This window comes from Microtus oregoni, unplaced genomic scaffold (genome assembly GCF_018167655.1).
Source record: "Microtus oregoni isolate MIOR12 unplaced genomic scaffold, Mior012 000081F_ref0000091, whole genome shotgun sequence".
NCBI classification, from domain to species: domain Eukaryota; kingdom Metazoa; phylum Chordata; class Mammalia; order Rodentia; family Cricetidae; genus Microtus; species Microtus oregoni.
Genome location: NW_024544541.1, coordinates 3,211,267 through 3,227,216, shown reverse-complemented (window position 1 = coordinate 3,227,216; position 15,950 = coordinate 3,211,267). Strand labels below are relative to the sequence as shown.

The 15,950-nt window shown below is 46.4% G+C and overlaps 1 protein-coding gene across 2 annotated transcripts in view; it reads right to left on the bottom strand.

Annotated features, from left to right (window-relative positions):
- The window catches only part of Pex14 (peroxisomal biogenesis factor 14), a 138,905-nt gene that overhangs the window by 13,841 nt on the left and 109,114 nt on the right, over window positions 1-15,950 (bottom strand). Inside the window, exon 4 of one of the 2 annotated variants that reach the window (XM_041642962.1) lies at window positions 13,841-13,969. The exons of the other annotated variant lie outside the window; for it this stretch is intronic. Coding sequence (XP_041498896.1) covers window positions 13,841-13,969 — 129 coding nt within the window. The remainder of the gene's footprint in view (window positions 1-13,840; window positions 13,970-15,950) is intronic. 2 annotated transcript variants of the gene reach the window in all.

Genomic DNA, 15,950 nt, shown 5'->3' with positions numbered 1-15,950 from the left:
ATCCTACAAGAAGACAACTGCACTAGGCTGACAACTCGAGCAGACCCCCAGCCTGCTGAATCAGTTGCTTCCCCACAGGCACACCTCCCATGCTTGGACAAGCGCAGCCTCTTTCTGCTGACATCGAGACCCTGAGGCCAAGCAGCCTCCAGAGCTTGCGATCTGGGAGCTCAGGCCTGCACAGCTGTCCACCATGCAGGAGCTCTGCCCTCCCCAGGCCCGAGAAACACCTGTAGTTCCCTGCCAGCTCACCCTTCACCCTCACTGCCGTGGCGTTCCTGCCAGGCTCGCGTTAAGAACATTTTATTGCCCCCTGGTTTTCATTATTAATGAAAAGGGACCAGAATGATCTTTCCTAAAGTTCAGAGAGTCTATAAAGACTAGAAGCTGAAATGCCATTTTACTCGTTTTAGAGATGTGTGATACAATTCTGTCTTGGCAAAATGAAGAGAGAAAAACTCAGATGAGAAAGCTTCTTTTCCGCTGCATGGCTTCAAGGGTAAAAGTCTCCAGTGAAGCAGCAGACCCTGGCGCCCACCTCCTGCCCACTCTGAGTCCAGGAGACACTCCTATCACTGCAGCGCCCAGTGTCCGAGGGCAGAAGACAGGGCCCGCAACCTGATGGCTCCAGGTAGGAAGGAAGATGAAAAAGCTTTTTAAAAATTATTGCATATATTTATCTACCTATATGTGATTAAGGGCATGAGTGCACCCATGTGTGGTTGTGCTTTCCAGAGTCTGTTCTCTCCTTTCACCACATGGGTCCCAGGGATCAAACTCAGGTCATCAGGCTCAGTGGCAAGAGCCTGTACCACTGAGCCAGCTTGCCGGCCTGAATAAGCTATACAACTGGGGCTGGAGTTATGGCTCAGTGGTTACTAGAACTGGCTGTTCTTCCAGAGGGCACGAGTTTGGTTCCTAGCATCCACATGGCAGCTCACTACTGTCCATAACTCCAGTTCCAGGAAATCTGATGCCTCTGTAGTCCAAGGGCACTGCACACATGCACACACAACACACAATGAAAACTAATACAAATAAATCTTTTTAAAAAAAGCTGCACGACTGACTACCAGGCAGCGTAGTCATTTAGGAAGCTGAGGCAGGAGGATCACCAGCTGAAAGGCAGTCTGGGCGTCAGGACACAAAAGTGGGAGTGAGAGCACCAGAGAGCAGGATCAAGGGGGCCCTCTCAGACTACTGACGGCTTCAGTACCCAGAAGGTGGGACAGAGAGCGCCTCCAATACTGTATCCCTGGGGGCTTTGTTTTTTTTTTCCAAAGATTTATTTATTATATATACAGTGTTTTGCTACATGGTCACCTTCACACCAGACGAGGGCGTCAGATCTCATTACAGATGGTTGTGAGCCACCATGTGGTTGCTGGGAATTGAACTCAGGACCATTGGAAGAGCAGCCAGTGCTCTTAACCACTGAGCCATCTCTCCAGCCCCCCTGGGGGCTTTGTAAGCACGCGGACAGCACTGAGTGCGCTATACACTGGGACTCTAAGGTATGGTAGGGAACCTGCTGTGGTGAAAAGTCTTTGAAGTCTGACACTCTAACCTTTACACACTGCCTCTCTGAAGCTGCCTGGAGGTCTGCTCAGAGGTTCAGGATTGGGGCAGTTGTAGGGACAGTGGTCACAGTGGCAGGGGAGCATCTCCAAGGCTCTCTAACTATTCTCCAAACACCAACAAACTCAGTATTGCCAGGTTCTTTCACTATTCCTCAATCAAGAGAAACCTTCTTAGTACACAGGGACAAACAGAAGCAGGCAGGAATATGCAGAGGACTGCAGGTCCAAGACAGGCAACTGAGCTGAGACGTATGGTCTCAGAAGCTCCACCAAAGGCTCAAGAGCAGCAGCAGCAGCAGCCCTGGCACTTGGCATGTGATCATCTTGCTGAGACAATGTACTTCAATGACTGCCCTTGGGAGGCTGGTGGCCCAAGCACAGGGTAGGGCAGTGGCAGACATCAGCAGGACAGGTGCATGCTCCTCCTTGCTCATCAAGGCTGGAACTGTGACTCTACAGTGGTGGGCCTAGCTCCTCAAAGCTGTCTGCCAGCTCCACTCAGAACCCACCCTGAAAATTAAATGACAAGACAGGATCACTCAGTAGGGTCCTGGACAAAAGCCAGTCCACAAACCAGCACCTGCCATGGTGTGGAGTCGCTGGGCCTTTTGCACAGACAGCAACTGAAGGTTCTGCAAACCAAGCTAAGCCAGGCTGGCTGCAGTGCCAGGCACCCAGGCACTTGGCTGTGGATTGCCACTGTGGACAGAGAACTGAACCTAGAGGCCAGCATCTAGAAGAAGACATCGCAGCTCTATGCACAAGAAGTGAGCAGTCAGTTCAATTTTAGCTCTTCCACATGATGTTGACTCCTGGCAGCTTATTATATACTGGGCGTATCATGTCACAAATGAAGGCAAAGAACCTTAACACTAAATTGCCAAGCAGCAGTCGCAGCCAACATAACCCAGGCCTGGCTTCACACGCACTTCCAAGAGATATGAGCTTTTCCATATTTCTTGGGGCTGTGATGCTACTAGCAGCGTTATCTTTAGGCAGGAAGGCTAGCGAGTAGTGTGTCCACGTTCCCTCATCACAGCTGAAGAGCTATAAGCTCTGGAATCAGGTGCAGTGTAGTCCAAGATACTCAGAGGCTGAGCCCAGGAGTGGAAGACCGACTCAGGCAATACAGGGAATGGGGTCTCGACAAAAACCAGGGCTAGAGGGATAGCTCAAGGCAGAGCATTTGCCTAGCATTGATACCTTAGAAGAAAAGGGGAAAAAAAAAGGTAGGGGAAGGGAGGGGAGGGGAGGGAAGAAAATTGTGGTGGCTCAAGCCTTAGCTCTAGACTACAGGGTGAGACCTTTCATGTGCACGCACACACACACACACACACACACACACACACACAGCAGCCTAATTAAAGAGAATCCAGAAGAGATCAGAAATAGACCATGTTGATGACTAACTGATTTTTAACAAAGAAGCCAAGGTCATCCTGTGGGAGAAAGGACAACCTGTGATAATGGCATTGGAAGAAGTGAAAATCCACATAAAAAAGTCATGAGTTTACACTGTATGCAAAAATTAATGCTACATGGGTCACACGAGGAAAGAACAAAAACTACATAGCCATACAGATTCCATATGAAAACAGAAAACACAGAAGTCAAGTCTTGGGACAGGGAAAGACATAAAAAGTGTGGGCCATAATGTTGTGGGATTTTTGTACACTCTGTGAAAATGTGTTGCTATGATTAGTGTAAATAAAAGCTGAATGGCCAATGGCCAGGCAGGAGGTACAGGTAGGATTTCTGGGAAGAGAAAGGAAGAGGAGAAGATAATAGAGACACCAATAAGACATGGAGGGAATCAAGACATACAGAATAAAAGAAAGGTAAAAAGTCACGAAGCAAAATGTAGATTAATATAAATGGGATAATTTAAGCTATAAGAACTAGTGGGACAAGCCTAAGGTAAGGCCTCGCTTTCATAATTAGTAATCAGTCTCCATGTCATTATTTGGGAGCTGGCTGGTGGACAGAGAAAGACTTGTTACATCATAAAAAGCAAAACAACTGAAGAAATGAAAGTCAACAAAAGGAACCATCACAAAAAAATCTAGGTCACAGACTGGGAGAACAAGAGATGCAAACAGGAGGGACTGGAATATCGACAAAGTCTAGCAACTCAACAAATCAAAGACAAGGCAGCATTTAAAAGGTTGGAAGACTGCAAGAGTCTTCATAAAGGACTATGAACAACTGGGAGGAATCTGAAGGAGGGAGGGTTCAGCAGTTCAGAGCACTGGCTGTTCTTACAAAGGACCCAGATTCTGTTCCCATCACCTACACAGAGGCTCACAACTGTCTGTAACTCCAGTCCCAAGGGATCTGATGCCTCTTTCTGGCCTCTACAGCACCAGGTACACAAGTGGTACACAAATGTACACGAAAACAAAACACTCATACACATAAAATAAAAAAAAATGTGACCCTGAAAATATGATTAGCATCACTCGTTAGTATATAAAATGCAAAGTTAAACCACAGTGAATCCTGCTACATAATGTTAGGACAGCTAAACTTAAAACTGAGAGAACCGAATTCCAGCAAGGAGATGTAGAACTGCAAAATAAACACACAAACCTTAAAACTCCCATTATGGATGTCCTTAAGATGGCACAGTGGGTAGAGACACTTGCCACCAAGTCTGGTGTCCTGTGTGCAGTCTTTACAATACAGACAGTAGGAAAGAGCTGGCTTGTTCTTTGACCTCTACTGCATAGGGTTTCTCATGACAGATACTCTCTCCTGTTTCTTTCTTTTCTCTCTGTCTCTCTCTGTCACACACATCCACGGTGTGTGTGTGTGTGTGTGTGTGTGTGTGTGTGTGTGTGTAATATGTAATGTATGTATGGATCAACTTTTAAAGCATTTATGGTAATAAACTAAGCACAGAAACTACACATATGTAACCTGAACATAAATGAAGCTTGTGAGAAGACAGCTTTATTTTATTTTATTGAGCTCTACATTTTCTCTGCCCCTCTCCCCGCCTCTCTGCTCCCCTTCAACCCTCTCCCATGGTCTCCATGCTTGCAATTGCAATTTACTCAGGAGATCTTGAAAAGACACAGCTTTCTTCCTTTTTTTTTTTTTTTTTTTTACTAATTTTTATTGAGCTCTACATTTTTTCTCTGCTCCCCTCCCTAACTCTCCCCTCCAATCCTCTCCCATGTTCCCCATGCTCCCAATTTACTCAGATCTTGTCCTTTTCTACTTCCCATGTAGATTAGATTTATGTAAGTCTCTCTTAGGGACCTCACTGTTGTCTAGGTTCTCTGGGATTGTGATTTGTGGGCCGTTTTTCTTTGCTTTGTGTTTAAACACCACTTGTGAGTGAGTACATGTGAAACTGTCTTTCTGGGTCTGGGTTACGTCACTTAAGATGATGTTTTCTAGCTCCATCCATTTGCCTGCAAAATTCAAGATGTCGTTATTTTTTCTTCTGTGTAGTATTTCATTGTGTAAATGTACATTTTCCTTATCCATTCTTTGGCTGAGGAGCATTTAGGTTGTTTCCAGGTTCTGGCTATGACACACAATGCTGCTATGAACAGAGCTGAACACATGTCCTTGTGGCACGATTGAGCATCCTTTGGCTATATACCCAAAAGTGGTCTTGCTGGGTTTTGAGGAAGGTTGTTTTCTAATTTTCTGAGAAATCACCACACTGACATCCAAAGGGGCTGTGCCAGCTTGCATTCCCACCAGCAATGCAGGAGTGTTCCCTTTACCCCACAACCTCTCCAGCATAAGTTGTCATCAGTGTTTTTGATCTTGGTCATTCTTACCAGGTGTAAGATGGAATCTCAGAGTTGTTTTGATTTGCATTTCTCTGATGACTAAGAATGTTGTACATTTCCTTAAGTGTCTTTCGGCCATTTTAGATTCCTCTGTTGAGAGTTCTCTGTTTAGGTCTGCACTCCATTTTTTATTAACAAGGCACAGACTGGTAGTTACCAGAAACAAGGCACGGTGATAAAGGCACAAAGAAACTCTTTAGGATAATAGAATCTACATTATGTTCCTTTTGGAATTTTCTGCATTGTAATTGCAGTGATGGTTACACTAATAAAATGAGTTACAATTTATCAAATTGGATACTGAAAAACCAAGACTCTTACTACATGCATATCATACTTGAGAAAACTGATTAGAAAGAAAATAACTAAGATCCAGAAATCAGAAACTTGGTATCCAGCAATTCCATGTAGACACCATCCATTCAAGCATGTGTCCACATAAGACTTGCACATCAATCTTCTCAGCAGCATTATACGTGCCAGCCAAAACAGGGCCAAAGATAGAGTACTTGCCTAGCATGTACAAGGCTCCAAGTTCAACTCACAGGATGCAAAGAACCAAAAACACAAGCAGGAAGTCATATACTGCCCTTCATCTGGTGCACAAAATAAGGACTGTTAATACAATGAAGTGAAAAGGAACACTGCAATGTGGCTGAGCCTCATTATGTTAAGAAAAAGAAGCCAAACACAGAAATCACCCACTCTGTAATTCCATTTACCTAAAAAGCCCAGAAGAAGTGGACTTATGGTGATGGAAAGTAGACTAGTGTTGCAAGAAAAGGGCTGCTTTTTTGTCCTGGCCACCTGGCTAGCTCAGTAGGTAGTGCATGAGACTCTTAATCTCAGAGTCATGGGTTTGGGCCCCACATTGGGCACCAATTGTTACAAGGGGAGGGCTGCTTGTTTGTCCCGGCCACCCTGCTAGTTTAGCCCAGAAATAACCACACAGAAATTGTATAATTAAATCACTACTTGGCCCATTATTCTAGCCTCTTATTGGCTAACTCTCACATCTTGGTTTAACCCATTTCTATTAATCTGTATATCACTATGTGGCAGTGGCTTACCAGGAAAGATTCTAACAGTGTCGGTTACAACAGGCAGAGGATCCACAGCATCTCTCTGACTCTGCTTTCTTCTTCCCAGCATTCTGTTTAATTTTCCCCGCCTACCTAAGTTCTGCCCTATCAAGGGCTCAAAGCAGTTTCTTTATTAAACAATGAAAGCAACACAAAGACAGAAGGACCTCTTACACCAGATTAGTGGTTACCTGGGGAAAATGGTAGGAACAAGGGTTAATAGTGAATGGCTCCAAAGGGTCCTATGTGAGTATAAGAATTCTCTAAAGTGGGTCTATGGCAATGGTTGTACCCTAGCCAAGTTACTAAAAGCACTGAATTGTACACCTGTGTAGTAATAAGAGCGGCGGGGCTGTGTCCCCAGCACCCCGGCCACCTGGCTAGCTCATACCCCGAAATAATTACACGGAAACTGTATTCTTTTAAACACTGCTTGGCCCATTTCTATCTAACCTCTTCTAGGCTAATTCTCACATATTAATTTAGCCCATTTCTAATCACATATGTAGCACCCCAAGGTGCGCTTACCGGGAAGATTCTAGCCTACATCCATCCTGGGTCGGAGTTCATTGCGTCTGCCCAGGAGAGGGTAGCATGGCCTCTGCTCCAGAGAGCAGAGCTGTCAAGTCTGAGCTCACTTCCTCTTCCTCTCAGCATTCTGTTCTGTTTACTCCTCCCACCTATGTTTTAACCTATGAGGGCCAGCCAAGCAGTTTCTTTATTTTTTTTAACCAATGACCTTCCTCCATCACACCTGAAATGGGTAAGTCTTGTGATATATAAAGTACACTCCAACAGTTCTAAAAAAAACTGTTTGAGGGGCTGGTGAAATGGTTCAACGTGGTAAAGGTGCTGGCTGCCAGGGCTGCCAAGTTCAGTTCATTCCCCAGAAACCACATGATAGAAGGACAACCAACTGCCATGGCTCCCAGCTGAAAACACCAGCTGCTGCAGCCGAGGCTGCTGGGGGGAAGCTGACACAGGATAACCACTCTGGAATACAGTTTACCAGCTTCTTATAAGGTTAAACATACACTTAACATACAAACCAGCAATTCTCCTCCTAGGCATTCACCCAAGAGAGAGAAAAGCACACAGAGACTTCAACAGGAATGCTCACAAGAGTTTTATTCATAATGGCTAAAAACTGGAAACAACCCAAAGTCCATCAGCTGCTGAGCGTATAAACAGTGATACACCCTTCCACACAGTGGGATGCGGCTCAGTAATAAAATGAAGCAACTTCTGACATGCACGGCAACCTGGATATATCTCAGCACTATGCTGGGCAGAGAGACTAGACTAAAGCGTACATGCCATATGGTTCCACTTATACAAAACTCTAACAGGCAGTAAGAAAAAGCAGCATAGTCGTGGCCCTGGAGGCAGGATGGGGCTGGAGTGACTGGAAATGGGGCATTAGAGAACCTTTTGGGGGTACTGGAGATGTTCTGCAATGCAGTGATGTTTACCTGAAGTGCACACTCAAAACTCAGATGGTGCAATTACAATAGGTGCATTTTATTTCATGTAAACTACCCTCAATAAAGATCACACACACATACACACACACCCTGTTCAATGTTTTTTCAAGGAAGTTAGTGGTGGCTGAGAGCAAAACCCAATAATACTAAAAATTTTCCCTAGGCATTTGTGGCTGAAATCAAGGGAGAAATATGACCCAAGGATTCTAACACAGCCTGAAAATTCACGCCTGAAAATGCTTGACTTATACAAAAGAATCTAACATTTAGATGTTATAAAGAGTGATAATAAAGTAGCAAGTCCTACCTTCCTAATATGCCAGCTAAACCTTTCTAAATACCACAGTACTAGCCACCGGAGCCTGCCCAGGTAACAATACCCTGTGTGTAAGCGCTCATGTCAGCTCCAGCGACACCTTGCTGGGTACATGATAAGGAGGGCAGGAGCAACTTGGATAGGCATAGCCTCCAATGATTGCCCCCAATTTGTCAGCATCCGTTGTAGATGGGAAGATGATGCAACCACACTCTTGTCAGCACGCGGAGGATAAGAGGATATGGAAATTCCTAGGTGTTCTTGGGAGGCAGCTGTGATCCTTTTCCTTCCTGTAGGTTGGTAGTGGCAGATGAGGCATTTGGGGCTGGAGCAGGTGGACAGGACAAGATGGATGCCAGCAAGCTGTCAAGGATGCAGACCTGGGTCCCTGAAGACAGCAGAGCCTCCACGGTGAGCTAGATGCCCTATGTTTAGATAGCAGAAAACCTATTTTCTGAAATGTAGCCTTGACTTAGTGACATGAAAAACCAGTTCAAGCCTCGTCCTTTGGGGACTCTGAAGATGACTATTCTGGAGTTCCAAACCTTTGCTCCTGCACACTGCCAGGAAACTCGCAAGCCCATCATTGCATGGCACAGCAGTGGCGACTCATCTCTGTCCCTCCCCAAAGCCAGGCCTCCTGAAAGTGAGCCTGGCCCTTACTGTTTCCACAACCTGCCCAGAACAGACTACATGGACTGAGCATGAAAATGGTCTGGCCAGTGGGCTGGTGACCAAATGGGCAATTGTCAACAAGCATTTCTTCTCGGTTCTCACACACATTCCCACCATAGTTGGTCCAGGCAAAAGCATTTCTAGATATGCTAAGTCAGAGCCTCAGGCCACTAGAGTTTTTAAAAAGCCTCAGGACTCAGACTAATATAAAAGACACTGAAGTGCACAGTGGTAGGGAACAAGGGTGTGAGAGCCACAGGGCGCCTCCATCAGGTCAGAATGAAGCACTGAGAAGATGCCCTGAAGGGGTGGACTGTGGACTCCAGTCTTAGGGAAAAGCAATGTGCTGCTGGACAAAGATGACAAGGAGGGCAAGAGAGACTCAGGCAGGCACACCCCGTGTCCAACTCTGAAACAAACAACATTAGCTCTCCCTGTCTGTTGCTGCCTATCCTCTGTCAGAGACGGATAAGATGCTTTTTTTTTTGCCTCTTCCAGCACGCTCCAGCTTCTCAGATCATCCAAAGATCCTTAAGGTCGTCATGCAGTTTCCTGTCTTTGCGCTCTTGTTCATCCTGTCAGAACACTGAACCCGTCACCCACGGGGTCAGTGAAGCTTTTGCTCTCAGGAGCACCCCTTCCCCTCTTCTGCACCAGCCTCCTCCCTGGTCCTGCCTCCTAGGCACTGACATGCCGGCTTAACTGTCTTTCCCACTAGATGGGGGCAACCTCAGAGAGCGGCCAGGCTTCTGCTATGGTTTAGTTTGTTTCCCAGTGCTCTCAGGAGGTAGTGAGACCTTCAGCCATTGTGGAAGTGACACAGGGCCCGAGACCCTTTCCTTCCTTTCATCTCTGGCCGTGACACCAGCAGTTTCTCTCTATTACATGCTCCCTGCCATTGTCACCCAACACCCACAGCCAGAGAGCCCAGCACCAGGGTAGCAGAAGATTGGAGCCCCACCGAAAAGAACTTCTCTCTCTCTCTTTCTTTGTTTGGTTTCCAAGACCACGTTTCTCTATGTAGCCCTGGATGTCCTGGAACTTGCTCTATAGACCAGGCTGGCCTCGAACTCACAGAGATCTACCTGCCTCTGCTTTCCCCAGGCTGGGATTAAAGGTGTGAGCCTCCACCACCCGACCCTTTTTCTCTTTCTGAGTTGACTCTCTCAAGTCTTAGCAATGGGAAAATAACAGATCTTTTTAAGGACCTTTGTCCCAGAGGTCTAGCACAGCACCCGGGATACCAGAGTCCCTCAATGATGAGCGCCTGCTCAGTGGGTTAAGTATATGTTACTAATAGGACTGCAACAGGGGCAAGCTGACAAGAATTCTCTCTCAGGACTTCTAATCAAATGATTCAAAGCTCTCTGCCAGCACCAGGCAACTAGAGCTCAGGCTAGCCTCTCAAAGGGTCCCACTGTCCATCAAAGATGAGAGCAAATGCTGGAGTCCAGTACTGCCCCACAAAATTTACACTGGCCCTGCTTATACCTCAGCGCCCCTTGGTGCTTTGTCCCTCTGGGCGGGAACAAGACAGCTCAACACCAATCACTGAGCTCAGCATGAAGCAGGACCCAGAACCTATCCACAGGGCCTGTGGATGCACACACAGAGCTTTGAAGCAAAGTCAAACAATGAAACCAAAGGGAGAAACAGAGTATCAGATTTCTTCTTGGATGCTAGCCTGGCTTTTCTTGAGCTCTGCCTGACTTTCTCTCAAGTCCTCAAACACTGGTTCATTCTTCTACTAGGTGACACAGGCTTCCCAGTGTCATCTCCTGCCACTCTCACAAAGCCTCTTGACTTCCTCAGCCCACATTAATTTTTCTCTTTTCTGTAATCTTATAGAAATTTTTGTCAGTATAATTAATTTTGGCATTAACTCACAATGTCTGATATTATTCTCTTTTTCTTAAGAGCCTGTAAAATTCTGAAAGATCATGCTTTGAAGCTCTCCCATAATTCAGAGCTGAGCATCTAGTAGGTGCTCACACACCGAACTGTAGTAGGTGCTCACACACAGAAACACAGTGCCTTCTGGGAGTTCTTCTGTGTTCTCTTCCTCGCTGGCATTCACTAACTTTCAAGGTCAAACACACTCACCAGAAAGCAAAGATGGCACAGGAGGTACCCAGCAGCCACGGCCACTGGGCCAGGTCAGGAGATAAAGGTCTGCATATGCCAGCTTCTCCAGGTGTTCTCAAGAGACCCTAACCCTGACACAAGAGCATCTGGGGCTGGGCCGAGGGAAACCCATTTTCTAGACTTGGGCTCAGAGGTGAAAAGTCCTTAAGCAACTGAGAAATAGGAAGGAAAGGGCTGCTGTGGATCTAGGCATAGAACCCCCAGGAACACACATGAACAGAGGCCATAAATCCCTCCCAGACGCAGACAATGCCTCGGTGATAAGCATGCAGATTGCACACCTAGTTCAGAAACTCCCCTGAGTTTGCTTGTAATTAAGGGGGTTAGAGAGGTAAAAAAAATATATATATATAAACCCAATTAATCATTTAAATATTTAAAGTCAGATTTTTTTCCTCACTCCGGGATTAGTATATTTCATAACGCCAGCAGCCGACAGCCCTGGTTTTTACTGGGGTTCATTTTAGAGCATGTTAAACTAGTCAGATTGAGTGATGCTTCCAGCAACTAATCGCATGTCAAATAAAAGATATTTTATGTAATAAATTACCGCTACAAGTAATTCAAATGTCATTTATCAGTTTTATTATCAGTCAGGCAAAGTCTTGTTTCTCTATATTAATCAAAATCAAGCTTTTTTTTGCCCTTTTTTTTTTGAGCAGTTTTGACACCTCTTGGCAAAAGTACAGCAGTGAAGAGCAGGGACCCCCAGAGCTGAAAGGAAAATGTAACGGTACGCGAAGTATGAAGCTCGATGGTGACAACTGAAAACTCCAGGATTAAAAATTATCATCCCCATTGTTTCTGTGCTGGTGTCAAAGCAGGAGGAAGCCTACCTCTAAGAGACGTGTGTTACTGCAGGAGACTAACAGACTCTAAGCCAGGAATCTTGAAAGAGACTGCAGACTCAATTGCTGCTGCTGGCCAGAAAAACTAATAGTTAACTCTTTGCGCTTCCAGAAGGCAGGCAAGCTTATGATGTTTGATGCCCACTCTGTGACCAAGCAGAACAATTTGTTCCGAGCAGGAAGTTTTCAAGTAGCAGAGAGACCTGTTTGGTATTAAGCAGTGGGAGGAAACAGCTGGAACGCAACAGATGTGCTTAGACAATTCTGCACCCCAGCTGCCACTGCCTATCCTCAACAAATCCTATTAAATGGCTGGGCTCAGGGACACAACTCAGAAAAGTATGGACACTTACTTAGCCTTTGGTTAAAAAGTATGTTTAGGGTCCAAAGCCTACACAACAGATCGAGAGGATTTGGACCGGGAAAGAGAAATGAGTCAGTCCCCCGCTCACAAATGGCAGAAGCCTGCTCCTGGGGTCTCAAAGGCTCAGGCCAGACACAGAGGGACAAGAACCCTGGGCGTATGTATTCTGGCTTCACCACTCAGCTTTATCCAGAAAGCAAAGGACTCTAAATACAACTTGTGATGCACACAGCAGCCTGGCCCCCACCTGACCACAGGAGAGAACTCCCTACTGGCTGTGTCTGCTGCAGAGAGATCACCTACCCAGCTGCAGGCAAGCCAGGAGAAAATGCTGATAAGGGGAGAAGGAAGAGGGCTTCAGTCCACGAGTTCTGGGACCAAAAGGAACCTGTCACTTTAATTTTTTTTCTTTTTAAGACAAGGTTTCGGGCTGGAGAGATGGCTCAGCGGTTAAGAGCATTGCCCGCTCTTCCAAAGGTCCTGAGTTCAATTCCCAGCAACCACATGGTGGCTCACAACCATCTGTAATGAGGTCTGGTGCCCTCTTCTGGCCTTCAGGCATACACACAGAAAGAACATTGTATACATAATAAATCAATATTAAAAAAAAAAAAGAGACAAGGTTTCTCTGTGTAACTGCCCTGGTTGTTCTGGAACTTGCTCTGTAGACCAGGCTAGCCTTGAACTCACAGAGATCTACCTGCCTCTGCCTCCCAAGTGCTGGGATTAAAGGTGTGCACCACCACTGCCCAGCTGAACCTGCCATTTTTAAAAAATATACCCTTTAAAATCTGGTCTTGAACTCTCTTAAATCACTTTTTGAAAAAAAGTAAAACTTCTAAAGAATTAAAATGAAGACAATTTTAGAAAAGACTTGAAAGACAATAGAGCCTCTGCTGAGTTATGGAAAAGAAACAAATCGAGGCTGTTTCTTATGGCTTTGGAGATAATGGTAACTTTTTTAGAATTTTCCACATGACTTACAGAAGAGGTGATGTTCTTGTTTGCATGGATGCATAGCACTGTATCTGTTACTACAGCAACCTCCATTTAAAAAACAAACTCCCCTCTGCCAAGATCCCATGTCATCATTAAAGGACCTTTGTACTTAATCTGAAATCATCCGAGACTCTGTCACCACATGAATGCACACAGTGGAGTCAGGACAAGGGAGTGAAGGCTGACCCAAACCTCTGAATATTCAGTTTAAAAATAAAATTAGGAGCAAATTACTTCCATGGGCAGAGGAGAACCCACTCACTCCCATGCCTGTGTTAGGGAACTGACCCTCAAAACCACTGGGTAAGAAGAAGGTGCAGAACTGATCACCATGTGACAACACAAAGGCTGGCTTCATTAGCCCTGAAACCTTTGTCACATACTTATAACTGGCTCTAGACAAACACAGGTGTGCCGTTTTTTTCCTAGAAAAGTCAAGCTCTCCCAGTCTGCTGTGGTGGGAGCGGTGGGGCCCTGCCCTTCCCCAGTGTCCTGAGTCCCAGTCCCAGTTCCGCAGGACATGGAACAGGTGACTTACTGTGTGGCTGCGGGATGAGGTGAGGGGGCTGGATAGGAGCCACTGGCGTAGCCAGGCTCAAGGATGGAGGCTCATCTGTGGCAGTGCCTGACTGCTGGAAAGCCAGGTCAATCTCGTCATCTGTCAGTCCTAAGGGGAGAAGAGCAAAGGACACTGGTGAGGACCTTGCCGGCATCCACACTGCAGCAAGCCTTCCTTTGCAGGAGGGCCTGACGGCCACGGAGTGCCTTGCATTCGAGTCTGCTGCCTGCTCGATTTCGGATTCTCGGGAATCTCTCTCAGCTGCAATTTAACCTTAAGCGACAGAATATTAGCCTCAACACTGCTTCCAAATGTGGCTCATTCAATTTCCTTAATTTATCCTTGAGTTTATTGCTGCCTTTGAAGTCGCTCCATACTGCAATTCTCCATTCTTCCCCCGAAAACAGATACCATCAACTGCAAATGTGGCTCATTTTAATCTGTAATGGTGTTAAAAAAAGAGGGGAAAAAACTAACAATAATGCATGAAAACAGACAGGGAAACAAAAAACTAATTATTGGGTGAGACGACTAATTAGTCTAGATCGTTTCCGAAGACGGGAATAATTTGCTTTATTTTATGACAAATGCAGAAATAAAAAGAAAAATCAGGACTGACTGTGATTAGTATGAATGGGATATAGAATGTAAAGAAGAAAATAAAACAAGAAAACAGATCAAAACAAGACCAGGCCCACACTTTTGGATGATTATTGCTCTACCCTATCACGGGCTGCCTGGACCGCCCTTGGCTAGTTTCTTTCTCCCCTTTCTTTAATCCTCCGACACTCTAAACTACAATGCACACAGGGCATCAGGAAACCGCGGGCGCCATCTGCAGTGGCTACAGCATGTGTAAAGGATTTTCCTAAGAAATGGAAGGCAAGTGAAAGCCCACCAAGACCCTAGTCCCAGAAGGCTGAGCACACAGAGAGATTCTCCGGGGCCCAAGACTGACTGGGTGACTACTGGTGTCAGCACTGACCAAAGTACAGAATAGCAGACGGGAACTGTGGAGCCCGCAGGTGTGCAACAAGAATCCCACAGGCCCCACCCAGGAAACAATGCTGTGTACCAGAGAGCCTCTGTGGCGGCTGGGAAAGCGGGTAAGAGGTCACCGCTAGTGTGACAGCTCGAGCTGGTCCAGGCTGTTCCGGGAATCCCAATAGCCACTGAAGCCGCAACACAGAGCTTTTAAACCTGGGCCGAGAGCTTTTCTACATCTGGTCAGCAGCTCTCCATTAGAGGCCCACAGCATGGAATACTTGCCCCTAGGGGTGGGTGAAGTACAGGCGGTTCTGAAGATCAGCAACTTCAAAGTGTGGTGCCTCGCACACTGCGCCTGGGGGCTAATACATGGTGCGCATTAATGCTTCAGAGCGCAGCTCTGCCCTGCATCACATAGCTCTGCCCTGATCACATTGGCCTGAGTGGATTCCCACCGTCCCTCAGACTGTTCATGCCCTACCGCAAATGGTCAAGGGAGTGCCTCGACTATTCCAGCGGCCCTTGACCTTTCTCTCAGGTGCTGCAGCAGCACTTCTAGCGGGAAGCAAGCGAGCACTACCGCTGTCAGTCTAGGGAACTGCGGGAGCATTTGCCTAGAGGGGGGTAGGTGATCACATAACAGAGCATCTCAGACCGGGCTGGACAAGGTGCCCCACTTCTTGCCTCCGTAGCTTGTCACAAATGAGTTGTCTCTGCCCCAGAACAGGGTTAGGACAGACAGACAAGCCAGGCAAAATCGGAGGACACAGTTCCGTACAGCTTATGCCTCTCAGGCTTTTTCTCCTGTCAGTCACTGCCAAGTGCTCATCCTAACTAGGAAGGGGCGCTCCTGTCCAAGTGCTGGAAGGAGAACGCTGCTGTACCAGTTCACAGGGAGAAGGGAGCAGCACCTGCGACATCAGCACAGGCTGCTGGTCACTGGCACACCATGGAATTCTAGAGACCTGGTGGATCGTGTGCCTTGTCAGCTGCTGGCTGCAAATGAAGATAATTTTCCCAAAAGGAGCATTCAGTTGCAGTCTCAATCTCCCTTTTGGCTCCTTCAAATATAAACAAGTACGATAATGTTCAACGCTGGGGA